Below are 16,510 nucleotides of genomic sequence, written 5' to 3'. Positions count from 1 at the left end.
CAGGTGGGAAAAACTCCAGCCCCCCCGTTTTGGACCGTTTTTTTTTTTTTTTTTTTTTTGGGGTGGGGTGCCTTTGTTACTTTTACTGGACGCATTTATAGGCGACCCAACGCAGTAGCTGGTTTTGTAAACAATTGCAGCTGGTACAAGAAAGAGGAAGTCTTCCGCCCACGCACACACCCAACGTCTTGCTCTCCATCTCGGTGATTTATTGTCATCTCCATTCATTAAAAAATGACATTTCTAAGGAAATATTAACGTTCTCAGAAAGGGGGAAAAAAAATGTTTTTTATTGTGTTTGCCGGAGCGCAATTTCATCGAGAGCGAAATCACTAAAATGAAATAATTTGTTCCAGGATGCTGATCAACTTCAATTAGCTTTGATTTTGAATATTTTACCCATAAGAAGTCATGGAGATGAAAATATTGCAACTCAAACCTTGAAACAATAACGTGCAACTTTGGAGGCCAGTGACGGATGCAGTATGACCAACATAAGGAGGGAGATTCGTACCTGGGAGGGGAGTTGCTTCACACTAATGGAGAACGCTCCAGAATACATTCTGTGAATTATTTGTTGTTGAAACGGATATTAGGTGAACAATGTCCAAAAGTGTGTTTATTTTAGAGGCGCACAAGCCAGTTTTTTTTTTTTTTTTAGCCCAAGGCTTTTTTTTTCTTTATCAAGCTAAATAATTAGCGTAGCTTTAATGGCTACTTGTTTGAGTGAGCGCATGTACATTCACTCCCATTCATCATTTGGCGTGCAATTGACAACATGGTTGCAGAAAAGCACAAAAGAAAGAAGCAGCTGTATGGCACAGAGTCACGTCACAGTGTCAACAGCAGATTCCGAAACAGATAAATGCCTCATGCGTCTTCTTTAATGGACCGGAAACTTTTCCTGTCCGCGCTACTTTAAGTCGTCAAACAGCACAACAACTGTTAAAAGGGCAGAGGGAAGCAAGGAAAGTGAGGCTACCTTGCCTTGTGCCTCTCTTCGAGAATGCCTTGTAACAAATTTCCCCCCAAAAGCCATTTCCAACTACTCATCACTTGCCATCAATGGGCATCGGAGAAGGAAGAGTGAGAGGACATCAAATAAGATGCGGGTTTAGCATTTAACATGAAGTCCCCTCTCGTTGCAGCCACGTCGCCTCATCGCTTCATCATTCCCTCATTTCCTGTGGCAGACACTGAGGGCATTCTGCTACCTATCTGGCCCCGAGTAAATCTTGCTTGAAGGCCTAATTATACGCGCACACGTAGACACAGTCTCAGCTAAATTTCCTGCAACGCTGAAGCGGAGAATTAACGTCAAATCTTCGGGGTGTTCATTCATCCGGAGGGGCGTGTGCGGCTTAATGTTTGCTTCTGTGTGTTTGGGTGACCTCTCGGTCCATTATTCTATCCCCCCTTTGGTCATATTTGCTGCCCAAAGGGTAAATGTGACGTACTGTGAACGCCTCGTGCTCGTGTCACAACCTCTTGGCCGACCGAGGCCTTGTCCAGGACAGAGATCAATATTCTCTTTCTATGTCATTTCAGTTTTTGTCCTCATCATCGTAATTCTTTGTCTTCCCAGATGATGAATGACCACGACGAGTCGTCCCCCGACAGCTGCGTCAAAAAGGTAGGACCTGTTCATGCGCGTCGACTCGGCTTTGTGTTGTTTTTGTCGCGCACAAGTCGGCTGTGCATACTGTACGTGCCTTAAAGGTGATTGTTGATGCAACGAAATGTCTGTGTTGAGAGAGCAACAATACGCAGACGTGCGGTACGAAGTTACGTCCGCCCGCACGAATTGAGTAGGGCTTGATTTCATTTTAAGACGAGTTTCCACTGTTCTATTTAATACCGTCAAACCTCCTTTCAACATACCTCGAGGAACATAACGAATCTGTACGTTCTAACGGTGGTTCGTTGTAACCATTTCCAACAAAATGGCCGCCAACTACGATGTATAATACAGTATGAACATTTAAAGATTGTAAAAACATGAACATGTAATACAGTATAAACATGTCAATTACAAATACGTGTATATGAAGAAAAAATGACAATAAATACCTGTAGCGTTCCTACTTCATCTCTGAAAACATTCAGTGCCTTCTCCGGTTAAGGATGTGCCTCACCCCAAAGTCGTTGATGATTATCTGTTGGACTCGAACTCTGCCATGATTCACTCGGATGATTGTCAAAATGGTCGACTTTGCCAATTTGTAGTGTCGGCTGAGCTTCGTCTGCTTTCGAAAGTGAGAGCCAATTTCAGACCATGTGCACCATGCCTTCAGAAGTACAACAATGTACGAGACGATCCCAAGCTGTACGTTTTGTTCGTAAGCGAGGTCGCGGCAGCAGTTAGCTTCCCACGGTCCATTGCAACGAAAGCCTTTTCACTATTTTGTGGGAAAAATCTGGTCGTTATAATTAAGCTCACGTTATAAAGGTGTTTGTTGTAAGCAAAATCGGCAAATGGAAAACAAATGACGTGAAATCGGGACTTTGAAATGTGAACGTTAGAGGGGTGGAAAGTAGTGGTAAACGGGTTACGCTGAAAAGAGGTTCAACGCGTTTTCAAGGCATCTTGAACATATTTGGAATACTGTACACAGTTTTGTTGACCAGTGAGTCACGTCATGAGCGGAAACAAAACACAAGAAAACCCGAACTTCAGGAAAGCTTCAGAAACACACCCGAAGGAAAAAAAACATCACTGGCACAGAAGAGCGGTTACATCTCATTAGCCAGTCGCTGACCACTTTGTGAGGTGATGAATTTATTGCGGAGACTTGGCATCTCGCCCTAACCAGCCAGTGTCGCCAGGTCAGGTCAGGACAGGACAGGCCAGCGCCAGGGTTCATGTTCATCTATCTAATGGTCCATGAAAGAACGATGGCCCCAACCACGTGGACACTCTCTGTTACTTGGTGAAGCCGTGAAGCATGGCGGCAGCTGAGGTCGCTGCCAACAAGGGTCTTTCGGACCGACAGCAAAATGAGCGATGAGCAAATTAATCATGCGAGTGTTTTCGCTTTACCAATGACGTTGAATTTTAGAGTCTTGGTGTGCTAGAATAAGTCCATTACCACAACCACCTGTGTAATATCGAAAGCACAGGCGTTTGAAAAGAGGCTAGCCAGGTACAGTAAATAAGTACCACGTGCTAGCATTTTATTATTTGTTGTTCCTACAGAATATGCCTCTAAGTATTGTTGTTGAAGGTGTACTGCTCCTGTATGTGTTTGAATGTTTGTTTGTTTGTTTGTTTGTTTTATATCAATGCTAACATTTTGCGTTAAATCTTAGCAAGCTAGCAGACACGTTTAAATGATGTGGTGTGGTTGGAAATGTTTGTGTTTAAATATACACTGTTTCGTTCTCATTTGTCCCATGCGTCGATTTTCCGGTAAACTTCCACCGAGAGTGGCAAATGAATAGTTTTTAGCAAGCACGGCGTGCATTTTATGTGCCTTGTGTGTGTTTACATGCCTTTAAGAGATTCATTCAACCTTTCCTAAACCTATCACTCCTTATTACAAACTTACATTGGTACGGTATATTAAAATAATTTAAAGTCAAAGGTGCTATTTTGTCATGCAGACATGCAAGTCACTGATTACTTCGTAATACCCTTTTATTCGCAGATCTTTGGTTAAAGAATTGACCACGTGGTATTCAAACTGTTTCCTTTTCCTAAATTAGCACAATGTGGAATAAAACGTTTTCGAGAACTCCACCACACCAACGCACACGTGCATGTACGTAGACACACACACACACAAACACACACACACACACACACACACACACACACACACACACACACGCTCATTTTGAATTCCCACAAAAGTGTACAATCACCGGCAGAATGTAAAAATCTAAAACACACGCCCTTGCCACACGGGTCATTATGCAGAATGTGAGTTGTGGTGGGCCCTCACCGGGTGGCAGCAGGCCACATGCCTGTTATGAATATGAATGAAATTATGCATGAGCCATTTCTTACGGCGTACTCATTCATCTGCATCATACTCAACACACAAACGTACGCGCGCACGTAGGCATTGATTTTTCCTGCCTTCGCCATGGCTATGCTTAATTAAGGCAGAATGTTAATTGAGTTCATTAAATTTGGAATTAAAAATATATATATTTTGCTAGCTCTGTGCCTCATTGGTTTGCCGTATAGCATTTACAAAATGAGCTAAAAATGGCGCGTGTCACTTTGTCGCTAATGGCCTCTAAATTATGCATTCACCGCATTCTTGTTGACCGTTAAAAAATGCAAAACACAAACTTGATATATAATTCACTGTGTGTTATACATCAACTATACTGTGTGTTTGTGTGAAAGAGATTTCAAGTCTTGCCATCTGAAGTCGTGCCTTGTCCTCAACTGCCATTCAAGGCAAATCGATCCCTATTGAGAGGGCACGTGAGAAAAACGTGCATCCTCCTCCCGTCTGGACGCAGACAGAAAATAAATAGATCCGCTATCTGAATCCCCTCTCGACTCCCAGCATTCATCCGCCGCTCATTCCTTGGCTCTCTGGCTAGCTTTGTAGACGGGACGGACGGTGTTGTTCGAGCTATAGATGGCTATCGGAGGCCATCGGGGAAAGTATCAGGGATTGTTTGATTTGGTTTGGGCCGACCACACAAAACCCGACGATCCGTCTGTTTAGCTGTCTAGGCCCTGCTTACATGTATTCTCTTTTGCACACACACACACACACACACACCCGACCGTCTGTGGAAGTTAATAGGGTGTCAGAGTACGGCTGTTTCTCTTTCAGAGTCCCTGGATTTAAAGGTGATATAAAGATGGGGGCGGTGATGAAGACAGTCGATGCTTTGTGTGTGTGTGCGTGTGTGTGTCTTTGTACTAATCCTCATCTTCAGAAGAGCGCTGCTGTCCGCCCTGATGTGTGTAAACACTGGCGCAGATCAGATGGCAGATAATGACTTCCAGATAGACACCCTCCATTCAGCCGGCAAAGAAAATCAATGAGCACTGATTGCTTTTTTCCCAAGGCGATCATCTACCCCGAAGGCCACTATCTTTCTCTCACCTCCTTTCTTGCTTTCTGTCCGCGAGTTCCGTTCATTCGGTCCTCAGATTCAATCGGTTCATGTTGCTTTTCGCGGAAGGTTAACCGCAAAAGCCAACGATGTCATGAGGATTTCTGCTACTCTATCTCACTTGGCAACTTGTTCATACCGTGATGCTCTCCAGGAAGTAAATAATGGATTGTTCTGACTGATATCTATATGTATATAACGTTGTTATTATTGGCCATTTCCACATCAGAAAGATGTATTAAACATGTTTTTAATATGTCATGGCTCCTAAATGGGACCCTGACAGGAGTTGAAATGAACTCTGACCTTAGAGAAGATTTTCCCCACTCTGTGTTGAAAGACATTACAGCCAAAGGGGGTCGGCTGCAGCTGTGGGTGTGCATGTGCATACGCTTGAGTATGATTCTCTTAACTCTTTTTTTTTCCCCATATCAAGCTGTATAAAGGAGTTTCTAAATAGGGTCGCTAAATGACCCTGAATGTACAAGAGCTATTATGCGGACAGAGTGAGGCTCACGGGTCACAAAAGCGATCCATGGCTTCAGGCCATAGTTTACCTCCTTGCCAACTCTACCTCGAACCTCTAACCTCCCGCTGAAATTGGCTCATGATTGATTGATAATTATGATAATTTGTTTGAAATGATTATCTGGATATTATAATCACTGCCACCCCGGTGTGCCATGGGAGCAAGTCATTTTTCATAATACTGAACATCACAAATGCCCCACGGTTACAGGGATACATAGCCGTGTGCGTGCGTGCGTGCGTGCATGCGTGTGTGTGTGTGCGTGCATGTGTTCGATGAATCGTGTTGTATACGCTTCTTCCAGCTGAAGTTTACTTTTACAAATGTGCTTTTCCATAGTTTGCTTATTTCAAACAGGGTCAAAAAATGCACTTAATTAAAAAAATGAAACAGAGCAAAAAATAAATAAAAAATGCAGCCGTACAAAGAGCTGTAAGGATCTATAGCAAACATAAAACAATACAAAATAACTGCGTACAACAACAAAAACAATAATAATAATAATAATAAATATCAATAAAATATTCGTTTGTAATTGAAATGTCCTTCGTTCAAAACAAACTTCTTCATCGACCAAACTGTCATCGTCCTTACTGTTATTCGGTCCCTTACTGTTATTCGGTCAGCACGCTGTCGGTGGGCTCAAGGTGTTTGAAGTGGTGGTCAAGTTCCTTCATAGGACAGAGCGAAGAAGAACATTCTTAACATTGGAATTTGATGTACAGCAGCCCCAGAAATATAATTTCTGTACACTCTGTACACTCGAAATCGGCGCTGGTAGTACTTTTGGGATAGAAGGATAAAGTCAGGGAGGGAATATTGATGGAGGTTGATGAGGGAGAAATGAATGGATACATTAGTAGGCTAATATGCATGCTTGTATGAATCATTCAGCCGTTCATTGGGAAATATGGACCGACCAAAAGATGGTGTCATTTGGTTGGTCGGTACAATAGGAATAGGTTAGGTCGGTACTATGGAAATTATTTTTTCTGTGATTAATCATTTACGTCTGACGTGACTAACACAAGGCAATAAACGCTTTCGGTCCACTTAGCAACAGTCTGGAAAGTTGAGGCAACATTGGACAAACACATCCTGTCAAAAGTCAGGCGTCTAAACTAAAAGCACTCCAGCATAATAAAAGTTTCAGCACATTTCTTTGGTAGCATGCTGGCTTGCTGTGCAGTCACACTTTCAGTCTTTTGTGCTTGTTTATTGAGTGTGGCTAAATAAACCACAATGGGGCCAAAGAAAGTGTGGTGAAACTATGTTATTATAGTACTAGCTTTTATTTTGAAGGCAAGTGTTGACAGGATGTGTTCCGCTGTTATTGCCCGAGTTTTGCTGAGCTGACTATGAGGGTTATTGCGTTCGGTTAATAAAAGCTTTTATGATGGAATATGTCTTTGCTGTCTGTTGAAACACAACTTTGGGAAAAATGCTTTGGATGAACTTGCGTAGATTCTGGGAAATGAATGGCCGGTCTTGTTTTGGGGGGGACAAAAAACGAGTGGAAAAACTGGACAAAAGTTTAAGACAAAGACATTTGTTGAAAACCGAATCATATACACTAATCATAATAAGATGCGCGTGGGACTGTTGAAATGAAAGACTGGTTAGAGGTGCGAATTCGCGATGGATAGAGAAAGAAGGTGGAGTGATGGCTGCACGAATAAAAAGATGGACTACACAGAGACGATCCAGTCACTAAGACCCTAAATGTGTCCTGTCATTCCCCAACTCTCAGCTACGAAACGAAAAGAAGGGGGCTATGTCATTTTTTTGTGTGATCTGCGTGGGTGTCGTGGAGGAGAGAGGTGCAGGAATAATATTTGTGGTTTTCACTTTGCCCCAAGATGACTTAATGATGATATGGGTCTCTTTCTTCTGCTGGGCAGGGTTATTTTTAATGGGTTCTGAGTGACATGTTTTTATATGGCTCTATAAGCGGCAGCCCCCAAAACACACATACACACACCGACACACACAGAGACAAATATTCTAAGATTGTGCTCACATGTTCAAAATCCTGCCTGTTGAGGAATGTTTGCTTCGTGGGCAGGATAATCTTTCAAAGCATAAAATTGCCTTCTGACACCGTCTCGATCAGACACAAATGAAGTTGAAACCATCTCGAGGAATGCTCACACCACTCTATGTCCGATGTCATGTTCAGTGTATGTATGTGCAGTCCAAAATAATATACATTAATTAAAAGGGTTTTGATGGTAATCCAGTGCAGAGGAAAATGTGTTCAACATCTGTATTTAACTTTTTAACCTCTGTAAACTCGGCGTTGGCAATCCAAAATACACTGCCTTTGTGTTTCAGCACTTGCTTGTCAGAAATGTCGGTCAAGTTTGCAATAATCACGTCAGACTATTTTAAAAAAAATTTTAATGACTCTGGAGGCACCGCCGAGGTCTGTCGGCCAACATTCCTGATTTTCGGGAGATCTCGTCAAAGTCAGAGTTACTTGAAAGGCATTTTGGGGAGTGGAAGACGAGTTTAGATGGAATGAGAATTCAAACGGTTTTCATGTCTAGCTCGTCTGTGGGAACTTTTACAACGATGGTTACTGTAGAATGCTGTCATTATGCCTCAAAGGCCAGCGTGCGCGTGTGTGAGACAGAGCGAGAGAGTGTGTGCGTGTGTATGTGCACGTGTTTGTTTACTGGGAACTGCTTTCAGCTTCCAATGGTCCTGGTCTGCCTGCCACAGTCTACCCATCTGTTGCCTGATATTGCACTGCCTCCGTGTCCTGTTTATTCCATTTTTCATTCGGTAAAGAAAATGTGAGCTTATGCCTCCTATTGCACCCTTTTTCCTGCCATAATGTCTGCCCCCTCGAGTGTCAAAAAGAGGCTGGGTATAGACTCACAACAAAGGGTCGCGGGGGGTGCTGGAGCCTATCCCAGCTGTCTTCGGGCAGTAGGCGGGGGACACCCTGAACCGGTTGCCAGCCAATCGCAGGGCACACAGAGACGAACAACCATCCGCACTCACACTCACACTCACACCTTGGGACAATTTAGAGGGTTCAATCAGCCTGCCACGCATGTTTTTGGGATGTGGGAGGAAACCGGAATACCCGGAGAAAACCCATGCAGGCCCGGGGAGAACGTGCAAAGTCCACACAGGAAGGCCGAACCTGGAATTGAACCCGGTACCTCTGCATTGTGGGGTCGACGTGCTTACCACTGGCCCGACATGATTCTTAAAAGTATTCTTTTTATTATTGCTGTTTTTGCACACTACCGCACTTGGCTGGCGGCCAATCCAGGATTTATCCCACCGCTCTGCCGTAATCAGATGGCAAAGGCTGTAGATCGGTTACCACCCTATAAGAACGGGCAGTACATGCATACTGCAGATCAGGGCTCACCAACATGGTGCGCTGTGGGCACCAGGAAGACCCCAAGTGACAGATGAGGAGCCACAGGCCTGTTTGAAAACTGGGACATTTTAACACCGTCAGAGATTTATTTTCAAGTGTTGCATGTTGATTTATATGTTTATTTCTTCCCTATCTATTGTGAGCAATGTTGAACATGGTCATTTTCTTCACATAAGGTATAACTGTGAATACTAAAATGTAATTTAATATGATCATTTTATTTTGTGTGTGTGTGTGTGTGTGTGTGTGTGTGTGTGTGTGTGTGTGTGTGTGTGTGTGTGTGTGTGTGTGTGTATCATTGATCGGTTGTTCAAGAAGTAGCTCTCACTTTCAAAAGTTTTATTGACCCCCGCTGTAAAAGGATGGATGGATCTTTTGCATATTGGAGGAAATATGAAAGTCCTGACAGCTCTGTAATTACGGTAAAATACACTCGCCCCCCCTTGTAGTGTGTGTGTGTGTGTGTGTTTGCACTTGTGCACAGAGCTTGCACAGACACGGTGACTTGTCGCTGGAAAAAAGTCCAATTTAAACATTGTAAAGTGCTAAACTATTTCCTTCTCAATTCTCACGAGAACACATTTCACTGAAGCTTTATGAATATTGTATGTTTTTGAAATACAGTACCACTGGACTTTGTCAGTGTAGGTGGACACACACACACACACACACACACACTCACACACACACACACACTCACACAGACACCCACACACACACGCACGCACACACACACACACACACACACACACACACTGTCTTGTCTATCAAGGCAGCGGCGAGTCCATTAAAGCAGACAGAGTGAATACAGAAGGCAGGCCTCGGAAGCGCTTTGGTGGTATAACTTGATGACCCACGAGGTGTTGCCGTGGAGACCAGGAGGCCGCGTGAAGGCGGAGAATAGAGAGTTGTGTGGTCGTCCTTGTCAAAAATATTTCTACGTCAGACAAGGGAGATAAAAGTACATTTCAAGTCAAAAAGTACCAAGGCCACCGAGAAGTCCTCAGAGTTGCATGTTAAGGAATAAATACCTCGGCAAAGAAAGTGAGCGAGGGATAGAAACCTGCAGAGGAAAAGAGACAGCCGGAGAATAAAGTGGTGGGGGGGGGGGGGGGGGGGGGGGGGGTTGATGGGGAGGAATGCCAGAATGCCCAAGAGAGGCAAGAACTGGCAGACCAGTTTACAGACACGGTCTGTCTGGGATGAGAGACAGCCAGGGTGGCCCAGCCAACACAAGGTCATGTGAAAAAAAAGTCACCCTTTCTCCACCCACCTACTTATCCATCCATCAAAATCCATCCAAACTGATACATACACATTTTAGCTGCCAGAAGTATACAACATTTGCACCCACAGAAAAAAAAAAGCAAAGGTAGACGGATGGAAGTGGAGTATAAGACACAGCAAGTCTGGCCCTAACAGCTCTTCGGGGAGCTTTTAGCCACAGAGTGCGAAGTGAAGCATAACGTGTGTTGAGGCCGCTTGTGCTCTGAACACGCAAGAGAGTTCGCACAGCCGCACGCACGGGCACAAAAAGGCCCAAAATGTAAAATACGTGGAGATTGCATGCGATTGATGAAATACGCACTGGTGGGTGTATCGTAACACGTCATCACAATCTGCACACGTGAGGTCAATTTGTCCCCGAAAATTGTGAACAGCATCACGGCAACCTGATTGGACACCAGTTTCTCGATGCTGTGACTTTTTGGCTCCTCTGGCATAAAAGAATGCCAATATTTTGGGGGGCGTGACTTTAGGATGAGGATTCGTTGAGAAATGGTGAAGCTCCAGCAAGGAAAAAGTGAGGGGCAAAACAAAAATGATTAAAATGATCATGGATTTGTGTTTATACTCATGACATGGTGTGCCATTTGAAGCTTTTTTTGTAGCTTTTTTGGGGGGGGGGGGGGAAAAAAAAAAAACTCCTGCCTCTTTCCTTGTTCTCCGGCGGCCACCCCCCTCCCATCCATTCCGCCCATCGCCACCGAACTCTCGACTCTCTGCCTAAGTCTTAATCTTCATTACAGGGCATTAGTCCACTGGGGAGGCCCTGTCTCGTCTCCCCGCAGCGCAGCCTGGCACTATCCCGCAAAGGGACGTCCCGCCACGGCATTGCACAGACGCCCTGCCAGCCATCCTGACCCCCCCGCCCCCTCTCCACCCACGCCTTCCCTCCCACCACCTTCACCTTGCTCGGCCCTTTGCTCAAATGAACTGTTAAATAAACGGCTGGCCCTAATCCACATGAAAGAGGAGTGGGGTGGTGAAGGGAGCGGAGGACGGGGGGGGTGCTTAGGTGGCGAGGCTGGAAGGGAGAAACAATAGCGGCGGCCCCGGACGCCTCCATTTTAAAGCAACCATCAATCTTGCTCACCAGGAGACGTCACTTTCTTTCTTTTTATGGCAGAGACGTGATCATTAATGACTACATCTGCGGGAAATAAATGAGACCGATAGTAATTTGAAGCATGTGACCTCAGCATCCACTCATAGAAGGGAATGCTGGCATGTTTGTCAGTCTTCTTGCAAAAAAAAAAAAAAAAAAAAAAAATCTTGATATAGATCCTGCACATGTTTGTCCTGTCAGAGGTCTCGTTGGAAATCACAAATTGAACCCAAAGACAATTAATTTGAAGTCGTTCGCTCTTTTAGGGTGAAAAACACAGTTCTCCCCCCCCCATCGTTCGCTCTTTTAGGGTGAAAAACACAGTTCTCCTCCCTCGCGGTGAACACCAAATTTGGTTTCCTACCCCAAAGTGCCTCGAGAGGACTTGCCGCCTCCACTCGTGTTAGCCAACACGCGACACACGCGCACGCGCAAACAGGGAATCATCTTTCCCTGAACGAACAAGGACAGTTGACTGGCTTCCAATTGGGTAATTAAAAAAGAACGACTAATTGAGTAAACAAGCATGGAGGCCGCCACCCCTAATTACGTGATTAGAGGAAGAGCACTCTCAGCCCCGCTCGGCGCTAATTAACACATACGCGACAGCAAGGAGCGACGCCGGCGACGACACGAGAATTATCTGTTGGAGAAACAATGATTAGGCCGAGTGGGAGATCTCCCAGGAGAGGTGGGAAAATGACACCGAATCTCTTTTTTCACTGTAGCAAATTTTATCTCAGATGTAAACACACGCGCACGCATGCACACACACACACACACATACACACACACACACACGTGCACTCACAAAGTATGTGTCCTCGTGCTAAAATTCACGCTGGATAATCCTTTTATTCACTTAGTTGCATTGAAAGTGACCGTAACAGTCCGCTGCGGTTCCCGGAGCGCGAGCCGTGTTGGGTCCATTCAAGCCCTCGTAGAGAGAAGAGCTGACGCAACTCTGTTTTATTTTCCCGCCGTGCAGACGATCGACTCAGGTGATGGACTCTCAGAGGGAAAATTCAATAGGCAAATGTAATGATGCAGTCAAATCTTTGTTTGCATTTACATATTTTGTTTGTGCTTCTTCACTCTGCCACATTAACGCCAAAAGTCATTTCGCTTTCCACGTGCCACAGGGATAGACTTGATATCAGGGATCGAAGCGTACTCTAATCTCAGCTGTGACATTTCAGATGGAGAAGCTCATATTTTCACAAAGAGTTTTTCCCTCGGGAGTATGATCCACAACATTAACCAGGAAGTCTACGTGATTATCCCCCCACCCCAATTCTCTTTTGGGAATATTCTCATGTGTGTGTGTGTGTGTGTGCGTGTGTGTGTGTGTGTGTGCGTGTGTGTGTGTGTGTGTGCGTGTGTGTGTGTGTGTGTGTGTGTGTGTGACGTGATTTATTCTAATATAAACTCATATCTCGTCAAATATTTAGTTAGATATTAATGGCTTTGCTCACTGAAAAAGATCAGTCAGCAATTTACCCTGGGAAACAAAATTGAATGCCACTCAGCAGAGCCTGCATTTTAACATATGCATTATTCACTGCGAAATTAGGATTTGTTGTGTTTTGTTTTGAATAATGCAGTCTTTCGGTAAAATGGGAGACTAATTAGAGAACACAGAGGAAGAATATATAAATATAACAAAAAATAAATCACACACTGAACTGCAGGATCCACACCAAAATATGTCCATGGCCCACCTTGAGTACCCCTGATGACAAATACCGTCGTAGAAAATGACTTTAGAAGTTAAATATAAATTCACCAAAAAAAAAAAAAAAAATCACATATTTTGACACACATTTATGAAGCTTTATTTTTCCAGAGTGTACTGGATTTTCACAGCTGAGCACAAAAGCAGATTAGCCAGTCTTAAAGTAAAAAAAAAAAAAAAAAAAAAAAAAAATGCATTAGTTGAGTACCACACCGGGGGATTAAAATCTAATTATTTTCTGCCGTGGAAAGAAATGTTTTTCCATGTTAGGTCAGGATAACTGCATGGTGTTATCTGTATCCAACAATGCTGCCCTTTTCCCCCCCGCCCCTTGTGCACCATTGTGTGGTTGATTTAAGATCCCCAGCTAATGGGCATACCTGCCTGACAAACATGACTTCTTAGCAGGTGACTGCTGTCAAGTATGTCTAAAATAACAGGTAAATGAATTAGCAATAAAATGGACTTAGGGGTAACAGGTAGGGGTGCCCATTATTGCCGCTCATAATCACTAAAGAGACGCCATTCACTTGCCTTAAGAAGGCAGCATTTTTCACCACTTGCTGGCTACGGACCCCCTCAGCGCCAAAACACACTTCTAATGGAAGGCTCTCTGCTTGAGTCCCGAGCCTTTCTTTCACTCTTTTCTTCCCCCCCCCCACCACCTTCCCTCCCACTCCCCCCACCCTTTTCTCTCCCATAAGATTATCAGTTTTGATTACCGCCGGCAACAGGCTCTTAGCAGCGGTCGGAAGCGCGTCTCACGCAACCTGAAAGGCCCTCAGCAGGTCGCAAGAAGCTTTTGAAATTATGGGGCTCGGTTCAGAGGGAAAAGTGCTCCGCGCACCGCTTCGGGGGCCATTTAATCAACTGCTGACTTTTGATAGTCAAATAATGGCTAATTACAGTCGCACCTGCCCACAGGGTCAAAGAGTGGAACTGACTTAATGGGGAGCGTAGAAGCAGAGACAAGAAAATGACAGATTTACTTTTTTTTGTTGGGGGGGGGTGATCTTTATGTCTTGTGGATCGGTTGGAATAAATACGCAGGGCTGCTCGTAAGTGCTTCAACCACCGAGCGTAATAACTGTTTTCACATCCCCTGTGTGACTGACAAGGATGGTGGGCTCCGTCAAGCAGAACTGACTTTGATTGATCCTTTTGTAGTTAGACGGTATACCTGGATACACTGCATATGCTCATTATTGTTCCTTTTTTAATTATAACATGATCTTCGTTGCCGCAACATTGCTTTTACAATGGCGGATTTTTGAGACAAACTAGGGTCCGCTGACCCCCCCCTCCACACCCCCACCCCACCCCCCGGGGGTCTATGAGCCACAGCTTTGGGGATTTGTTTATTATGTTGTGTCATTTTAAAAAAGTGCAGACCTTCATGTGGGGACTGGGGAGCCAATAAAACACCCGCGCTGACTTTAAAAATAATTATTTTAAAAGTTGACTTCAACAAATGACGGAGACCCAAGTATTAATCATGCTTATATGATCCAAAAAAAAAAAAAAAGATCATTCATAGTACATTCAAATGGAAGACATTTTTTCCGCCATTACTTTTAGTGCACCCCTGAAGGAGAATGTCTGCTTTAACACAGCTGCTCTAGACATTTGAATGTGATTTATTGACCTACTTGGCCGCAAATTGAGTTTAACAACCACAAACAACAATTTGGTCGCATGCACTTGAACCCCATTGCCACACTGTCAAAAGATAATTTAGAAGACGAGTAAAAGATGACACATGGGGTCCTCTTATCATGCCGAGTTCAAGTCGAAAAGAAAGTCTAAACAGAAATGGACTCGCTGGGGTCTGTGCATGACAGTGGGAGCCGGTAAACTGCAAGATCTCCCCTTGCAGATGATGGATTCGGCCGTGCATGTGACATGGGCAATTGAAGACCGCCTGGCACCCCTGGCCATGTGTTCAAGTGTGACCCCACGTGCCCCCCTCAGTCGTGACACGGGTGTTATTAAAATATTATTCAGATGATAATGATTATAATTCATTCAATGAATTGATGTATACAGTCATTCAGAGGGATTGTCCCACACACTGAGGTCCACGATATATGTTTGTGGGGTGCCGAATCTGTCTGCCTCCAAAATACACCAAAATTGCGTTCTACTTTTTCAAAATCTGGTCTACATTTTGGAACTAAATTTACAGATGTGCCAGGGGGAAGATGTACGCGAGGCGTAGAGTGTCTTAGGAATTCATAAACACGCTGAACTAGACCATTGTCCCGTGTTTTTACGCCGAGCGCAGACTACTTTCCAGTGGGAGACTTTCCGTCCTGCTGACGGAAGGTCCGTCAATCCGTCATTGTTTCCATGAGTATTTCAGGCCGACCCATATAGGCCTCGTCAGAGACGGCCAATCGATGTCGAAAACAGGGTGTGCGGCACCTGCGTGCGACGTGGTAACCCCTGCTACTTTCTGTTACCAAATCGTCGGATATGTCTGGGGTGAGGAAACTCTCTGAGCCAGAACGCCCAGAGAAGGCCATTTTGACGGCAATCGCACAGTCAACCAAAAACAGTGATCGTTTGTATCCTAAGCAGCACACACAATTTACAAACTTGGAAAACGGATCAAAGCATATTAAAGGAGACCTATTTGTGTCAGTTCAGTGATGTCAGCGCAGGTGGTGTCACTCTTGCGTTGCTGCAAGCCCCTGTTTCACCCTGCCCACGAGTGACAACTTCGTCCCCACTCCCTATGGTTCAGGGACAAAGGCCTATGTAAAGATTCGTCAGCGATTACAAAGCGGCAATGCCGCAGCTCAATTCCTCAAACGTTGTGTACCACTTGAAGATATATGTGTTTGTTCTCCTGTGTGTTTGTGTGTGTGTGTGCGTGTGAGAGCGTGGCCCCTGTGAGATATTAACAGCCTTGTGGCTGTGTCAGCACCGCCACGCTACGTTTTTAGTCTTTCATGTTCCATTTATTTGACCCCTGCCCCTCAAACACGCAGCAGCTTCATTTTATACACAACTCGCCACACGCACACACACACACACACACACACACACACACACACACACACACACACACACACACACACACGCGAGCTTGTACACGCACAGATACACACTCATCACAGCACTACAAACACACCCACACACCTCTTGGTGTACAACAGAGCAATCAATTGCTTTCTGTGACCCTCTCCCTCTTTGCGCTATCACAAACCATATTTGCCCCATCCAATCAGTTTGATTAATCATGCACCAGGCTGCAGCTTTGCAATCAGATGACCAGAGCATCCCACCCCCTACCCCGTTTTTTGCACACACACACACACACACACACACACACGCGCACACACACACACACACACACACACACACACA

At 44.6% G+C, this 16,510-nt stretch overlaps 1 protein-coding gene across 9 annotated transcripts in view; it reads left to right on the top strand.

The window, feature by feature from the left end:
- prdm16 (PR domain containing 16) overlaps positions 1-16,510 on the top strand; it is a 217,717-nt gene that overhangs the window by 133,576 nt on the left and 67,631 nt on the right. For all 9 annotated transcript variants that reach the window (XM_019887927.1, XM_019887923.1, XM_019887924.1 and 6 more), the window contains one exon: positions 1,586-1,633. In XM_019887927.1, coding sequence (XP_019743486.1) covers positions 1,586-1,633 — 48 coding nt within the window. The remainder of the gene's footprint in view (positions 1-1,585; positions 1,634-16,510) is intronic.

This window comes from Hippocampus comes, unplaced genomic scaffold, assembly GCF_001891065.2.
Source record: "Hippocampus comes isolate QL1 unplaced genomic scaffold, H_comes_QL1_v1.1 scaffold14, whole genome shotgun sequence".
Classification (NCBI taxonomy): domain Eukaryota; kingdom Metazoa; phylum Chordata; class Actinopteri; order Syngnathiformes; family Syngnathidae; genus Hippocampus; species Hippocampus comes.
Note: the sequence above shows the minus strand (reverse complement) of the source record. Positions and strands in the feature narration are given on the sequence as shown.